Source organism: Pocillopora verrucosa, chromosome 11 (genome assembly GCF_036669915.1).
Source record: "Pocillopora verrucosa isolate sample1 chromosome 11, ASM3666991v2, whole genome shotgun sequence".
NCBI classification, from domain to species: Eukaryota; Metazoa; Cnidaria; class Anthozoa; order Scleractinia; family Pocilloporidae; genus Pocillopora; species Pocillopora verrucosa.
The window spans coordinates 5,500,296-5,514,525 of record NC_089322.1 but is presented as its reverse complement, the minus strand read 5'-3'; the positions used below and the strand labels follow the sequence as shown (position 1 = coordinate 5,514,525).

General features: G+C 38.0%; 1 protein-coding gene and 3 non-coding genes across 4 annotated transcripts; all 4 read left to right on the top strand.

Moving 5' to 3' along the window:
- Positions 1–1,438: 1,438 nt before the first annotated feature.
- Positions 1,439–1,522, top strand: Trnal-uaa (transfer RNA leucine (anticodon UAA)). The gene has a single exon. It is a non-coding gene; the product is annotated as a tRNA-Leu (tRNA).
- A 3,950-nt stretch (positions 1,523–5,472) lies between these two features.
- On the top strand, positions 5,473–5,556 carry Trnal-uaa (transfer RNA leucine (anticodon UAA)). Its single transcript has one exon. It is a non-coding gene; the product is annotated as a tRNA-Leu (tRNA).
- A 3,942-nt stretch (positions 5,557–9,498) lies between these two features.
- Trnal-uaa (transfer RNA leucine (anticodon UAA)) lies at positions 9,499–9,582 on the top strand. The gene has a single exon. It is a non-coding gene; the product is annotated as a tRNA-Leu (tRNA).
- A 2,142-nt stretch (positions 9,583–11,724) lies between these two features.
- On the top strand, positions 11,725–13,415 carry LOC131795348 (G-protein coupled receptor 52-like). The gene is made up of 2 exons (XM_059112927.2): positions 11,725–12,664; positions 12,967–13,415. Exons 1-2 carry the CDS (start codon positions 11,888–11,890, stop codon positions 13,231–13,233), a joined length of 1,044 nt encoding a protein of 347 aa, XP_058968910.2. The 5' UTR covers positions 11,725–11,887; the 3' UTR covers positions 13,234–13,415.
- The last annotated feature ends 815 nt before the right edge of the window (positions 13,416–14,230 follow it).

Below are 14,230 nucleotides of genomic sequence, written 5' to 3'. Positions count from 1 at the left end.
TGTTTACATCAGGCTATGTAAACACGGAAACCATTTTACATTTCTTCATTAGAATACCTTTCACACGGCATCATGGGGTCTTTTGCAATTGCGATATTTGGAGATACTCACGCAGCAATAAACCTAAACACGCTGAGTAAGATCTCGAGTGTAAAAGTCGGCAAATCAAGAAGCCTGCATTCCTTACAATTTCTGAGAAGTTCGACGCATTATTAGCAGTTTAAATGGGGCAGCAGCTTAGAGTGATCACAAAGTTATTCTCCCATTACACCCCAACATATGAGGGCATATTCTCCACACTGTTCTGAGCACATATCCTAAAGTACTTACCGGGAGAATTTGTCTGACAATCAAGAGCTTCCTGACTTCACGATCATTTGCAGTATTCTCATGACCCTATTGTTATATTAAAGGCTAATACTGTTGCGAGAAATTAGATGCTTGTCACCCTTGGGGGTTGGGTGTTAGCTGCAGTGCCAAATAATATTCTTTTCTTTACGCATTTGAACAAATGGAAACTACTGTCTAAAATCATGTACTAGTGTCTATAATCGAACACCAGTGTCTAAAATCAGACACCATTGTTAAAAATCGGACATTACTTTCTAAAATCGGACTCTAGTGTCTGAAATCGGACACTGATGTCTGAAATCGGACGGTAGTTTTTAAAGTCGAACATTAGTGTTAGTGTTGGACATAATGTCTAAAATTGAACACTTGTGTTCACAATCTGACACTAGTGTCATACTATACATTTCCTGAGGTGCTGACAGAGAGAATTCGTCTGACAATCAAGAACTTCTAGAGTTGGCGATAATTTCCGTCCGATAACCTTAATGTGACTTATAAAGGGGTAAGTTTCTAAAGAAACTGACGAAGGGCTCTGACGAAGGGCTAACGCTCGAAACGTCAGCTTTTTTACCCTTTACGGTGGCTAATTTATGTTTTCAACCCAGTTGTTAACACTAAATTACCTTAATGTGACTTGTGCCTGATTCAGGGGGGTGATTTTGTAGGGAGGAATTAGATGCTTGTCGATCTTAGAGCTTGAAGGGCCCTAACATCGCACTGCCTTTGCGTAATCCACAACGAGTCGGCTTACATCGGAGAGCCTTGTTAAGTTCGAGTGAGCGTGTGTCAAAATATTAACCATTGCTTGGAGGGACAACTCCTTGGAGAGAACAAATGCACAAAATGCATGTAAATTATTCAGTGGATTGATTTCAAACTGAGTAATTTCACAGATATAGTCGCATCTTGGACAACACCGGGCAGAAATTTGTGGTGTGGCTGTAGTAAAACTCTTCCTTTTTCATTATTTTGTTTTTCACCTTTTTTATACTAATTTAACACCGCGGTATCTCCTTGGTAGCACTCGTTCTCCGAAATAATATTTTTTAAAATTCGTATCTTCAAAGTGCCGTTTTTATCAACCAGGGCCAGGATGGCCGAGTGGTTAAGGCGTTGGACTTAAGATCCAATGGACGAATTGTCCGCGTGGGTTCGAACCCCACTCCTGGTAAGTCTTTTTTTTTCTTCTTAATTTCTTAGCATAATTTAACGGTTTAAGTAGGAAGGAAACTTTATATTTAAACATCTTGCAAAGCTATATGACAGCCGAGAAAATCTGTTTTTTTGTTTCTAATTTCGGAAAGAAAAATGATAGTACCTTGTTGGCGGCATGAATAGCAGTATATCATACTGCCTCCTCATGTAAGAGTCTGCCTCCCTCACCTTATTCGTAGAAGTGTCTGACGGATAAGATACATTAATATGAAATGTTCATTTTTTGCAATGTGGGTCATCTACTTCTGAAAATTATATACTTAGACCAAGAACGAAGGACATTGAATGGGAAACCGGAACGCCGAAAGTACAGCGGTAATTCTCATAAAAATTCAAAATGGCGGACGCCAACACGAAAATGGAATGTAAGCAGTTTTAGAAACATTCTTTTCAGAGGGGTCTATTTTCACAAAACAGATCCTAATCGTTCCCAAGGCATAAACGATTTCTGAGCGCCTTACTGAATTCAGTCATATCTGTTTCATCTTCTTGATCTATTATTTGTTCAATTGTATTCCAGAACGCGAACAAGGCACAGAATTATTGATTTTCGAAAATGACCCATTTTTAACCCTCTGTTGTTACCGTTGCACCCAGTTGAATAGAATCCTATCTGTTTCGTTATCTCCATCGATAATTTGTTCTAAGCATTAATTGACCTTCGAAATCAACCATTTCAATCTTCTGGAATTTTCTTTTTTTACCCAGTTGACGTCACAAGTATAATTTGGTCATTTCTCCTTTCCATTTTTCACTGAAGATATTCATTACCTTCTGAAATACACTTAAGCGGAATCATGAGTACATATATTCACACAGCTCAGTTTTTTGAAAGCCGAGTGAGGAAAAATGTATTAGCTTGTCTATCATGTTTTTTTGTCGCCTTTTATAGTGTGTGAGCGAGAGAAACCCATTGACCGAGGGTTTAATCTATTTACCTCGTGCATTATCGTGGAAACGCATTTTAAAGATGAGTGCGTCATTTCTGTCAACTTTTGGCCTGAAAAGTGCATTCAAACGACTAAAAAATGTCATTAGCAACAAGAAAAGCTACGTGGAAATGTTGGAAGCCAATTAGTCTCGTAAATGCACGTAAATCCGGTAAAATCTGCAGAAGTTACTGAACGTAACGACCTAAAAATTTTCTCTCAATTCGATTTTCTATTTTACTTTAGCAACTTGTATTTTCACTGAAAGTCCAGGGTAACGAGAGGAAGATAGGTTTCCTGCGATTTTTAGAGACACAATTAAATGTAAAAACCTAAAATTCTTATTGATCCATATGAAAAAAATCTGGGCCATATATCTATTTCTTAATTTTTGGTTTTTTCTCATCCATTATATGTCCCAAGGGATTATTCCAAGTACTTTCAGTAGGAAGTCTACTTTAGGGCAATATGCAGATGAAATATCTTAAGGAATAAGTGAAATATGCAGTCATGTAATTAAGAGTCAATTAGGACTTGCGTGTGAATTAGTGATTACGTTAAGATGTTATATTCATGGAATTATCATTTATAGTTGAGTAAGGGTAGATTTAATATGGCAGTTATTGTTAACTTACGTTCGTATTTCATGATTTTAGAGCAATTTTCATTTGGGTGTCAGAAGTAACCCCAGATTGCTTTGAATTTTTAACTTTGCTTTCTGATTGGTCCAGAAATTTCTTGCCTTCCTCTCAATCAATTAGATGCAAAACTAAAAAACAATCGCGACTTGGTCATGTGCGTTTTCGCGCGCTTCAAGCTGTTTGCTTGTTTCCAGTTTGATTTCTCATTGGCTAATGATAACATAATCCTTTGTTCTGATTGGTCCCTGGGATTACTTCGGTTTGAGTTTCTTGACACTCGTTTGAAATTTTGCCCGAAGGCGTACTGTTATCGAGCAGTATCTAACTGTTCATCTTGCCTTGTTCTTCAAACATTTTATTATAATAGCGCAGGCGTTACAAGGAACCTAAGAATTTCCAACTTGACCTCAGTAAAATCTTTAGAGCTATTTAAAAGGAGTTTAATTCGATTACTGTCATGTTTTTCAAGCAGACACAGATTCTTGCTGAAAAGCACCCGGTCACCAATTCAAAAACAATGAGTTCGAAAAGGGGAATTCATCCCTATAAGACGAACTTGGTTTGATAGCGTGTTTGTAGCGTGTTGATACATATTCAAATATATTTGTAATTTGATTATTTTATCTATTTTTTGGCATTTTAGTTTCAAATGCCGTATTTATAGAGATCTAGTTGTAAAGCTAAAGGAAAAATATTCTAAAGGTGGAGTTTTTATGTATCAAGTGTGAACTTAATTTAAATAAACGTATGGAAGACGACTATGTGTATGCGCCTGAGTCTGTTTTAGCCAGAGTAATTTCCAGTGAAGTGTCGGAAAAATGTTGTAATTGGTTCAGAAACGCTCGCGCCATTTTCCCAACCAATCAGAAGCGTGGAACCTGTCACGTGCATCAAGTTGGCTTCGCGTCGTGGTTTCCTACGCTTATCTCGTGTTTTCCCAACCTCCCGTGTGTTTACATCAGGCTATGTAAACACGGAAACCATTTTACATTTCTTCATTAGAATACCTTTCACACGGCATCATGGGGTCTTTTGCAATTGCGATATTTGGAGATACTCACGCAGCAATAAACCTAAACACGCTGAGTAAGATCTCGAGTGTAAAAGTCGGCAAATCAAGAAGCCTGCATTCCTTACACTTTATGAGAAGTTCGACGCATTATTAGCAGTTTAAATGGGGCAGCAGCTTAGAGTGATCACAAAGTTATTCTCCCATTACACCCCAACATATGAGGGCATATTCTCCACACTGTTCTGAGCACATATCCTAAAGTAGTTACAAGGAGTATTTGTCTGACAATCAAGAGCTTCCTGACTTCACGATTATTTGCAATATTCTCATGACCCTAGTGTTATATTAAAGGCTAATACTGTTGCGAGAAATTAGATGCTTGTCACCCTTGGGGGTTGGGTGTTAGCTGCAGTGCCAAATAATATTCTTTTCTTTATGCATTTGAACAAATGGACACTACTGTCTAAAATCATGTACTAGTGTCTACAATCGGAAACCAGTGTCTAAAATCAGACACCATTGTTAAAAATCACTTTCTGAAATCGGACTCTAGTGTCTGAAATCGGACACTGATGTCTGAAATCGGACACTAGTGTCTGAAATCGGGTTTTAGTGTTTAAAATCTGAAATCGGACAGTAGTGTTTGAAGTCGAACATTAGTGTTAGTGTTGGACATAATGTCTAAAATTGAACACTTGTGTTCACAATCTAACCCTAGTGTCATACTATACATTTCCTGAGGTGCTGACAGAGAGAATTTGTCTGGCAATCAAGAGCTTCTAGAGTTAGCGATAATTTCCGTCCGATAACCTTAATGTGACTTTGCCTGATTTAGGGGGGTGAGGAGGAATTAGATGCTTGTCGATCTTAGAGTTTGAAGAGCCCTAACTGCCTTTGCGTAATCCACTACGAGTCGGCTTGCATCGGAGAGCCTTGTTAAGTTCGAGTGAGCGTGTGTCAAAATATTAACCATTGCTTGGAGGGACAACTCCTTGGAGAGAACAAATGCACAAAATGCATGTAAATTATTCAGTGGATTGATTTCACACGCGTAGTTTTAGGCAATTTTAGAAATTGTAATTACATGAATGGGTTGCTGAAGGTGTGTGATAACTGAGCAATTTCACAGATAGAGGTGCATCTTGGACAACACCGGGCAGAAATTTGTGGTGTGGCTGTAGTAAAACTCTTCCTTTTTCATTATTTTGTTTTTCACCTTTTTTTATACCAATTTAACACCGCGGTATCTCCTTGGTAGCACTCGTTCTCCGAAATAATATTTTTTAAAATTCGTATCTTCAAAGTGCCGTTTTTATCAACCAGGGCCAGGATGGCCGAGTGGTTAAGGCGTTGGACTTAAGATCCAATGGACGAATTGTCCGCGTGGGTTCGAACCCCACTCCTGGTAGGTCTTTTTTTCTTCTTAATTTCTTAGCATAATTTAACGGTTTAAGTAGGAAGGAAACTCTATATTTATACATCTTGCAAAGTTATATGACAGCCGAGAAAATCTGTTTTTTTGTTTCTAATTTCGGAAAGAAAAATGATAGTACCTTGTTGACGGCATGAGTAGCAGTATATCATACTGCCTCCTCATGTAAGAGTCTGCCTCCCTCACCTTATTCATAGAAGTGTCTGACGGATAAGATGCATTAATATGAAATGTTCATTTTTTACAATGTGGGTCATCTACTTCTGAAAAATTATATACTTAGACCAAGAACGAAGGACATGGAATGGGAAACCGGAACGCCGAAAGTACAGCGGTAATTCTCATAAAAATTCAAAATGGCGGACGCCAACACGAAAATGGAATGTGAGCAGTTTTAGAAACATTCTCTTCAGAGGGGTCTATTTTCACAAAACAGATCCTAATCGTTCGCAAGGCATAAACGATTTCTGAGCGCCTTACTGAATTCAGTCATATCTGTTTTATCTTCTCGATCTATTATTTCTTCAATTGTATTCCCGAACGCGAACAAGGCACAGAATTATTGATTTTCGAAAATGACCCATTTTTAACCCTCTGTTGTTACCGTTGCACCCAGGTTAATAGAATCCTATCTGTTTCGTTATCTCCATCGATAATTTGTTCTAAGCATTAATTGACCTTCGAAATCAACCATTTCAATCTTCTGGAATTTTCTTTTTTTACCCAGTTGACGTCCCAAGTATAATTTTGTCATTTCTCCTTTCCATTTTTCACTGAAGATATTCGTTACCTTCTGAAATACACTTAAGCGGAATCATGAGTACATATATTTACACAGCTCAGTTTTTTGAAAGCCGAGTAAGGAAAAGTGTCTTAGCTTGTCTATCATGTTTTTTTGTCGCCTTTTATAGTGTGTGAGCGAGAGAAACCCATTGACCGAGGATTTAATCTATTTACCTCGTGCATTATCGTGGAAACGCATTTTAAAGATGAGTGCGTCATTTCTGTCAACTTTTGGCCTGAAAAGTGCATTCAAACGACTAAAAAATGTCATTAGCAACAAGAAAAGCTACGTGGAAATGTTGGAAGCCAATTAGTCTCGTAAATGCACGTAAATCTGGTAAAATCTGCAGAAGTTACTGAACTTAACGACCTAAAAATTTTCTCTCAATTCGATTTTTTATTTTACTTTAGGAACTTGTATTTTCACTGAAAGTTTAGGGTAACGAGAGGAAGATAGGTTTCCTGCGATTTTTAGAGACACGATTAAATGAAAAACCTAAAATTCTTATTGATCCATATGAAAAAAAATCTGGGCCATATATCTATTTCTTAATTTTTGGTTTTTTCTCATCCATTATATGTCCCAAGGGATTATTCCAAGTACTTTCAGTAGGAAGTCTACTTTAGGGCAATATGCAGATGAAATATCTTAAGGAATAAGTGAAATATGCAGTCATGTAATTAAGAGTCAATTAGGACTTGCGTGTGAATTAGTGATTACGTTAAGATGTTATATTCATGGAATTATCATTTATAGTTGAGTAAGGGTAGATTTAATATGGCAGTTATTGTTGACTTACGTTCGTATTTCATGATTTTAGAGCAATTTTCATTTGGGTGTCAGAAGTAACCCCAGATTGCTTTGAATTTTTAACTTTGCTCTCTGATTGGTCCAGAAATTTCTTGCCTTCCTCTCAATCAATTAGATGCAAAACTAAAAAACAATCGCGACTTGGTCATGTGCGTTTTCGCGCGCTTCAAGCTGTTTGCTTGTTTCCAGTTTGATTTCTCATCGGCTAATGATAACATCATCCTTTGTTCTGATTGGTCCCTGGGATTACTTCGGTTTGAGTTTCTTGACACTCGTTTGAAATTTTGCCCGAAGGCGTACTGTTATCGAGCAGTGTCTAACTGTTCATCTTGCCTTGTTCTTCAAACATTTTATTATAATAGCGCAGGCGTTACAAGGAACCTAAGAATTTCCAACTTGACCTCAGTAAAATCTTTAGAGCTTTTTAAAAGGAGTTTAATTCGATTACTGTCATGTTTTTCAAGCAGACACAAATTCTTGCTGAAAAGCACCCGGTAACCAATTCAAAAACAATGAGTTCGAAAAGGGGAATTCATCCCTATAAGACGAACTTGGTTTGATAGCGTGTTTGTAGCGTGTTGATACATTTTCAAATATATTTGTAATTTGATTATTTTATCTATTTTTTGGCATTTTAGTTTCAAATGTCGTATTTATAGAGATCTAGTTGTAAAGCTAAAGGAAAAATATTCTAAAGGTGGAGTTTTTATGTATCAAGTGTGAACTTAATTTAAATAAACGTATGGAAGACGACTATGTGTATGCGCCTGAGTCTGTTTTAGCCAGAGTAATTTCCAGTGAAGTGTCGGAAAAATGTTGTAATTGGTTCAGAAACGCTCGCGCCATTTTCCCAACCAATCAGAAGCGTGGAACCTGTCACGTGCATCAAGTTGGCTTCGCGTCGTGGTTTCCTACGCTTATCTCGTGTTTTCCCAACCTCCCGTGTGTTTACATCAGGCTATGTAAACACGGAAACCATTTTACATTTCTTCATTAGAATACCTTTCACACGGCATCATGGGGTCTTTTGCAATTGCGATATTTGGAGATACTCACGCAGCAATAAACCTAAACACGCTGAGTAAGATCTCGAGTGTAAAAGTCGGCAAATCAAGAAGCCTGCATTCCTTACAATTTCTGAGAAGTTCGACGCATTATTAGCAGTTTAAATGGGGCAGCAGCTTAGAGTGATCACAAAGTTATTCTCCCATTACACCCCAACATATGAGGGCATATTCTCCACACTGTTCTGAGCACATATCCTAAACTACTTATAAGGAGAATTTGTCTAACAATCAAGAGCTTCTTGACTTCACGATCATTTGCAGTATTCTCATGACCCTAGTGTTATATTAAAGGCTAATACTGTTGCGAGAAATTAGATGCTTGTCACCCTTGGGGGTTGGGTGTTAGCTGCAGTGCCAAATAATGTTCTTTTCTTTACGAATTTGAACAAATGGACACTACTGTCTAAAATCATGTACTAGTGTCTATAATCGGACACCAGAGTCTAAAATCAGACACCATTGTTTAAAATCGGACATTACTTTCTAAAATCGGACTCTAGTGTCTGAAATCGGACACTGATGTCTGAAATCGGACACTAGTATCTGAAATCGGGCATTAGTGTTTAAAGTCGAACATTAGTGTCTAAAATTGGACATAATGTCTAAAATTGAACACTTATGTTCACAATCTGACCTTAGTGTCATACTATATATTTCCTGAGGTGCTGACAAAGAGAATTTGTCTGGCAATCAAGAGCTTCTAGAGTTAGCGATAATTTCCGTCCGATAACCTTATATGACTTTGCCTGATTCAGGGGGGTGATCTTGTGGGGAGGAATTAGATGCTTGTCGATCTTAGAGCTTGAAGGGCCTAACATCGCACTGCCTTTGCGTAATCCACAACGAGTCGACTTACATCGGAGAGCCTTGTTAAGTTCGAGTGAGCGTGTGTCAAAACATTAACCATCACTTAGAGGGAGAACTCCTTGGAGAGAACAAATGCACAAAATGCATGTAAATTATTCAGTGGATTGATTTCACACGCGTAGTTTTAGGCAATTTTAGAAATTGTAATTACATGAATGGGTTGCTGAAGGTGTGTGATAACTGAGTAATTTGACAGATATAGTCGCATCTTGGACAACACCGGGCAGAAATTTGTGGTGTGGCTGTAGTGAAACTCTTCCTTTTTCATTATTTTGTTTTTCACCTTTTTTATACTAATTTAACACCGCGGTATCTCCTTGGTAGCACTCGTTCTCCGAAATAATATTTTTTAAAATTCGTATCTTCAAAGTGCCGTTTTTATCAACCAGGGCCAGGATGGCCGAGTGGTTAAGGCGTTGGACTTAAGATCCAATGGACGAATTGTCCGCGTGGGTTCGAACCCCACTCCTGGTAAGTCTTTTTTTTCTTCTTAATTTCTTAGCATAATTTCACGGTTTAAGTAGGAAGGAAACTCTATATTTAAACATCTTGCAAAGTTATATGACCGCCGAGAAAATCTGGTTTTTTTTTTCTAATTTCGGAAAAAAAATGATAGTACCGTATTGACGGCATGAGTAGCAGTATATCATACTGCCTCCTCATGTAAGAGTCTGCCTCCCTCACCTTATTCGTAGAAGTGTCTGACGGATAAGATACATTAATATGAAATGTTTATTTTTTGCAATGTGGATCATCTACTTCTGAAAAATTATATACTTAGACCAAGAACGAAGGACATGGAATGGGAAACCGGAACGCCGAAGGTACAGCGGTAATTCTCATAAAAATTCAAAATGGCGGACGCCACTACGAAAATGGAATGTAAGCAGTTTTAGAAACATTCTTTTCAGAGGGGTCTATTTTCACAAAACAGATCCTAATCGTTCCCAAGGCATAAACGATTTCTGAGCGCCTTACTGAATTTAGTCATATATGTTTTATCTTCTCGATCTATTATTTCTTCAATTGTATTCCCGAACGCGAACAAGGCACAGAATTATTGATTTTCGAAAATGACCCATTTTTTACCCTCTGTTGTTACCGTTGCACCCAGTTGAATAGAATCCTATCTGTTTCGTTATCTCCATCGATAATTTGTTCTAAGCATTAATTGACCTTCGAAATCAACCATTTCAATCTTCTGGAATTTTCTTTTTTTACCCAGTTGACGTCACAAGTATAATTTGGTCATTTCTCCTTTCCATTTTTCACTGAAGATATTCATTACCTTCTGAAATACACTTAAGCGGAATCATGAGTACATATATTTACACAGCTCAGTTTTTTGAAAGCCGAGTAAGGAAAAATGTCTTAGCTTGTCTATCATGTTTTTTTGTCGCCTTTTATAGTGTGTGAGCGAGAGAAACCCATTGACTGAGGGTTTAATCTATTTACCTCGTGCATTATCGTGGAAACGCATTTTAAAGATGAGTGCGTCATTTCTGTCAACTTTTGGCCTGAAAAGTGCATTCAAACGACTAAAAAATGTCATTAGCAACAAGAAAAGCTACGTGGAAATGTTGGAAGCCAATTAGTCTCGTAAATGCACGTAAATCCGGTAAAATCTGCAGAAGTTACTGAACTTAACGACCTAAAAATTTTCTCTCAATTCGATTTTTTATTTTACTTTAGCAACTTTTATTTTCACTGAAAGTCCAGGGTAACGAGAGGAAGATAGGTTTCCTGCGATTTTTAGAGACACAATTAAATGAAAAAACCTAAAATTCTTATTGATCCATAGAAAAAAATCTGGGCCATATGTCTATTTCTTAATTTTTGGTTTTTTCTCGTCCATTATATGTCCCAAGGGATTATTCCAAGTACTTTCAGTAGGAAGTCTACTTTAGGGCTCAGCTTTTGACAAAAAATGGAAATTAAATTCTTCACAGGAGACATCTGGTTGAGTACGTGAAAGTTTTTTTATTGTTAGCTGTAAGCCGGCTTGACTCCTTTCATAAAAATGAATCTTTAGTAACCATGAAACACAATTCTAAATTGAAGGTGGTTCTAAAGGTTTTTTTTTTTTTTCGGAACAAGGGCCCTTCTTTCAAAGGTCACAAAATTCATTTTATGGCGGCGGGTAGCAGAAAATTTTGTCCCTCTAATAGAGAAATCATAACGCTTTATTGAACTGTTTTGCTTTCAAATACGCGAACTATCGCTCGCTTTAGGAGCAATAAAACTCTGGCTCACAGGCCGAACAATAGCTAAGATTACACATCTATAGTAAGGCCAGTGCGCGCGTCGATTAATGGACTCCAGAACTAAATATTACTATAGATAGGCTCGAGATAGTGTGAATTATCACAACGATAATGGGAAACGTTGAACAAAAGGACTATTTGGCTTGATTTTAACGTCTATCCAGGTGGCTTCTTTTGATATCCTGATGTTAAATGCCATTCATATCTGTTATTTAGATTTCTATTGAAATCAGTTTTAAACGAAATGTTTTTTTTTTTTGTTATCGCGGCAACCGAACAGATCATGAAAATTTAAAAACTTCACGGGCGAGAGCTGTAAAGTACCTGGAATGCTTTTTAGTAATGCGGCAAATGTCACGATCGAAAAGACCGGGTGAAAAAAAAAACACTTCTAAAGCAGATTAATGTGAAGAAACATGCGCGCATCAAAATTAACTCGTTGAGGCTGCAATCGTTCGACGATGTTCCTCTGAAACAAAGTCAGAAGCCTAAAAATCTGCCGTGTACAACATTGTATGGACGAATATTCTGTGGACAACATGAACAACACAACACCTGTACAGTTCGAAGAAGAAAAAGTGTGTTTCAAGGTGGACATTTTCCCCTTGTTCGTGTTTGCTTTCGTGGTCAATTTTCTCGCCCTCATCGCTGTGTTCAAGGCAAAACCAAGAATTTCAACGCCAACCTCAGCCAAGCAAATTCACCTGCTCATCTGTTGTCTCGCTGTTTCGGACACTGCATCACTGGGTTTGCAATGTGTGATGCCTGTAGCTTCGTTCATAAACTGTGGCTGGTGGGGAGGTCGTATTACTTGCGGCATATTTGGTTACGTCAACGCCATTTTCATTCTATGGTCAGCCTGGATCGTATCACTTTTAAGCTTTCAGAGATTTTTTGCGACTGCATTTCCATTCCAACATCAACGCAATTTCACGATGAAGAAAATTAAAACTGCTGTGGTCTTTATTTTCTTTATGCTTTGCTTTTTCTTCACGCCGCCATTTTTTGGCGTAGGTGCGTTTGTCTATTACGACACAGGCCAATTTTGCAGCTTGAGTTTGACACCAACTGGAAAATCAGACACGATTTTTCTTGGAATACTCGTCACGCAGGGTGTTACTTGCGTGTCTGCGGTCCTTGTTTTCAATATACACGTTGTAGAATCGTTAAAAACAAGGAGGACGCCATTTCATGGGAGCACTAGGCGCGCAATGGAGGACACAACAGCCACTTTCGTGTCATTGACAAAAGCTGTGGCCTTCGTGTTCTGTCTGTGCAATATCCCCCTTTTGGTAAGTAAAGTATCAAAAAAATCTGCATAATGCACTCTGTAGGTATCCTAAGTCGATATCGGACAATAGCCGATGAATTTGTTAGTCGATGGTCGACCGACAATCGACCGATAGTGATCCGATGCTTATCACACATCGAGAAGTCGCCGACAATATTTCGAGCGTCGGTCGACCATGCAGAAATTTATCAATACTATCGCAACATCGATTTCCCAAATTCTACACAGCCATTTAATTTCACTTTAAATAATTTAAAGGGCACACTTATAAGGAACTGATGTGAACGTTCTTTTCTCCCACAGATACGAATAGCGGTAGACTTATTTAAACAGACTTCTCATGAAGACCTCGGCTTGGAACACACCCTAACAATGGCCTTGATGTTCTTAAACACTTTGGCAAATCCCTTTATCTACGTCGCCTGCAGAAGACGCTACAGACGGAGCCTACTGAGACTTTTTTGTTTTGGTCAGCGGAAGGGCATAACTCGAGTGTACTTCTATGAGGGCACAGGGACATCAAAACCTGTCCACACTTTGAGATGTCAAGGAGAGACTACAGTTTTTTAACAAATAAAACTTAAGAACCCTCTCCTTCTTAAAAATAACAAGTCAGGGCAACGAGTGTTCATCTTTGAAGGCACAAGGACCCCAAAGTTTGTCTACACTTGAGATTTCATGGAAAGACTACTTTTTTATAACATTGAAAAAAAAAATAGATAACCCTCCACTCCTTAAAGTGACCGATAAGTTATTTCTCCCTGTGAAATTAATAAAATGTCAAACAGGGTGGTGACGAAACCAAAGAAAAATATTAACTTCAGGATATTCTGTGATTTTACGCAAAATTCTCCAAACTGACCCAAAATACGCGCGCGGAAGGTGGAAGTACTTCACACGCGCGGGACACATGCCTACCTCCTCCACACAGGAAGAAGCGGGAAAATAAATGTTATGTAAAATTATTAGATAAAAATGAAAATTAAACTTACGCCTTTTATTTGACGCGGTGTAGTTTCATCTTATATCTTCGTCTTACAAAGAAATCTCATCGGATGCCCATTTCTCGCCGGGGAAGACCTTGTTGTCCTGGTCTCGTAACAAGATTTATGGGACAAGAGCAGCCATCTTTGAAAGGTGTGTGGATCAGAATTTTTAAAAAATTCAGACCAAAATTGGTATGCACTATTCCTTATGCATTTTCCTTTTTTTTTTTTATTTACTTATTTTTTTTATCCTTTGATCAATCTTTGCTCTTAGGACTCCTGAGACAATGATGAATACGCCTGGTTCTAGAATACACGAGGAATAACAACGAACCCGATTGCCCTCGACGTAATTTACCCAAATGAGAGAATACCAGCCATCTATTCATTTTGGATTCCTTTCTCAGGGAATCAAAGCACCCTGTTCCTCCTTAACCCTTTTTGCGTTAAGTCAGAAAAAAGATTTCTGTACAATCACAAGCAAGATCTGGTGAGATTTCCATACAACACCAACCTATTCTAAAAAAAAAATCCTGGTAATATTTTCGTGCCATCCATACTAATTGTAAAACAAAGCGGTA

Excerpts from the sequence above, each read along its gene's own strand:
- LOC131795348 (XM_059112927.2), top strand. The coding sequence starts at position 11,888 with ATGGACGAATATTCTGTGGACAACATGAACAACACAACACCTGTACAG. Across the intron at positions 12,665-12,966 it reads TGTGCAATATCCCCCTTTTG|ATACGAATAGCGGTAGACTT; the intron begins GTAAGTAAAGTA and ends TTTCTCCCACAG.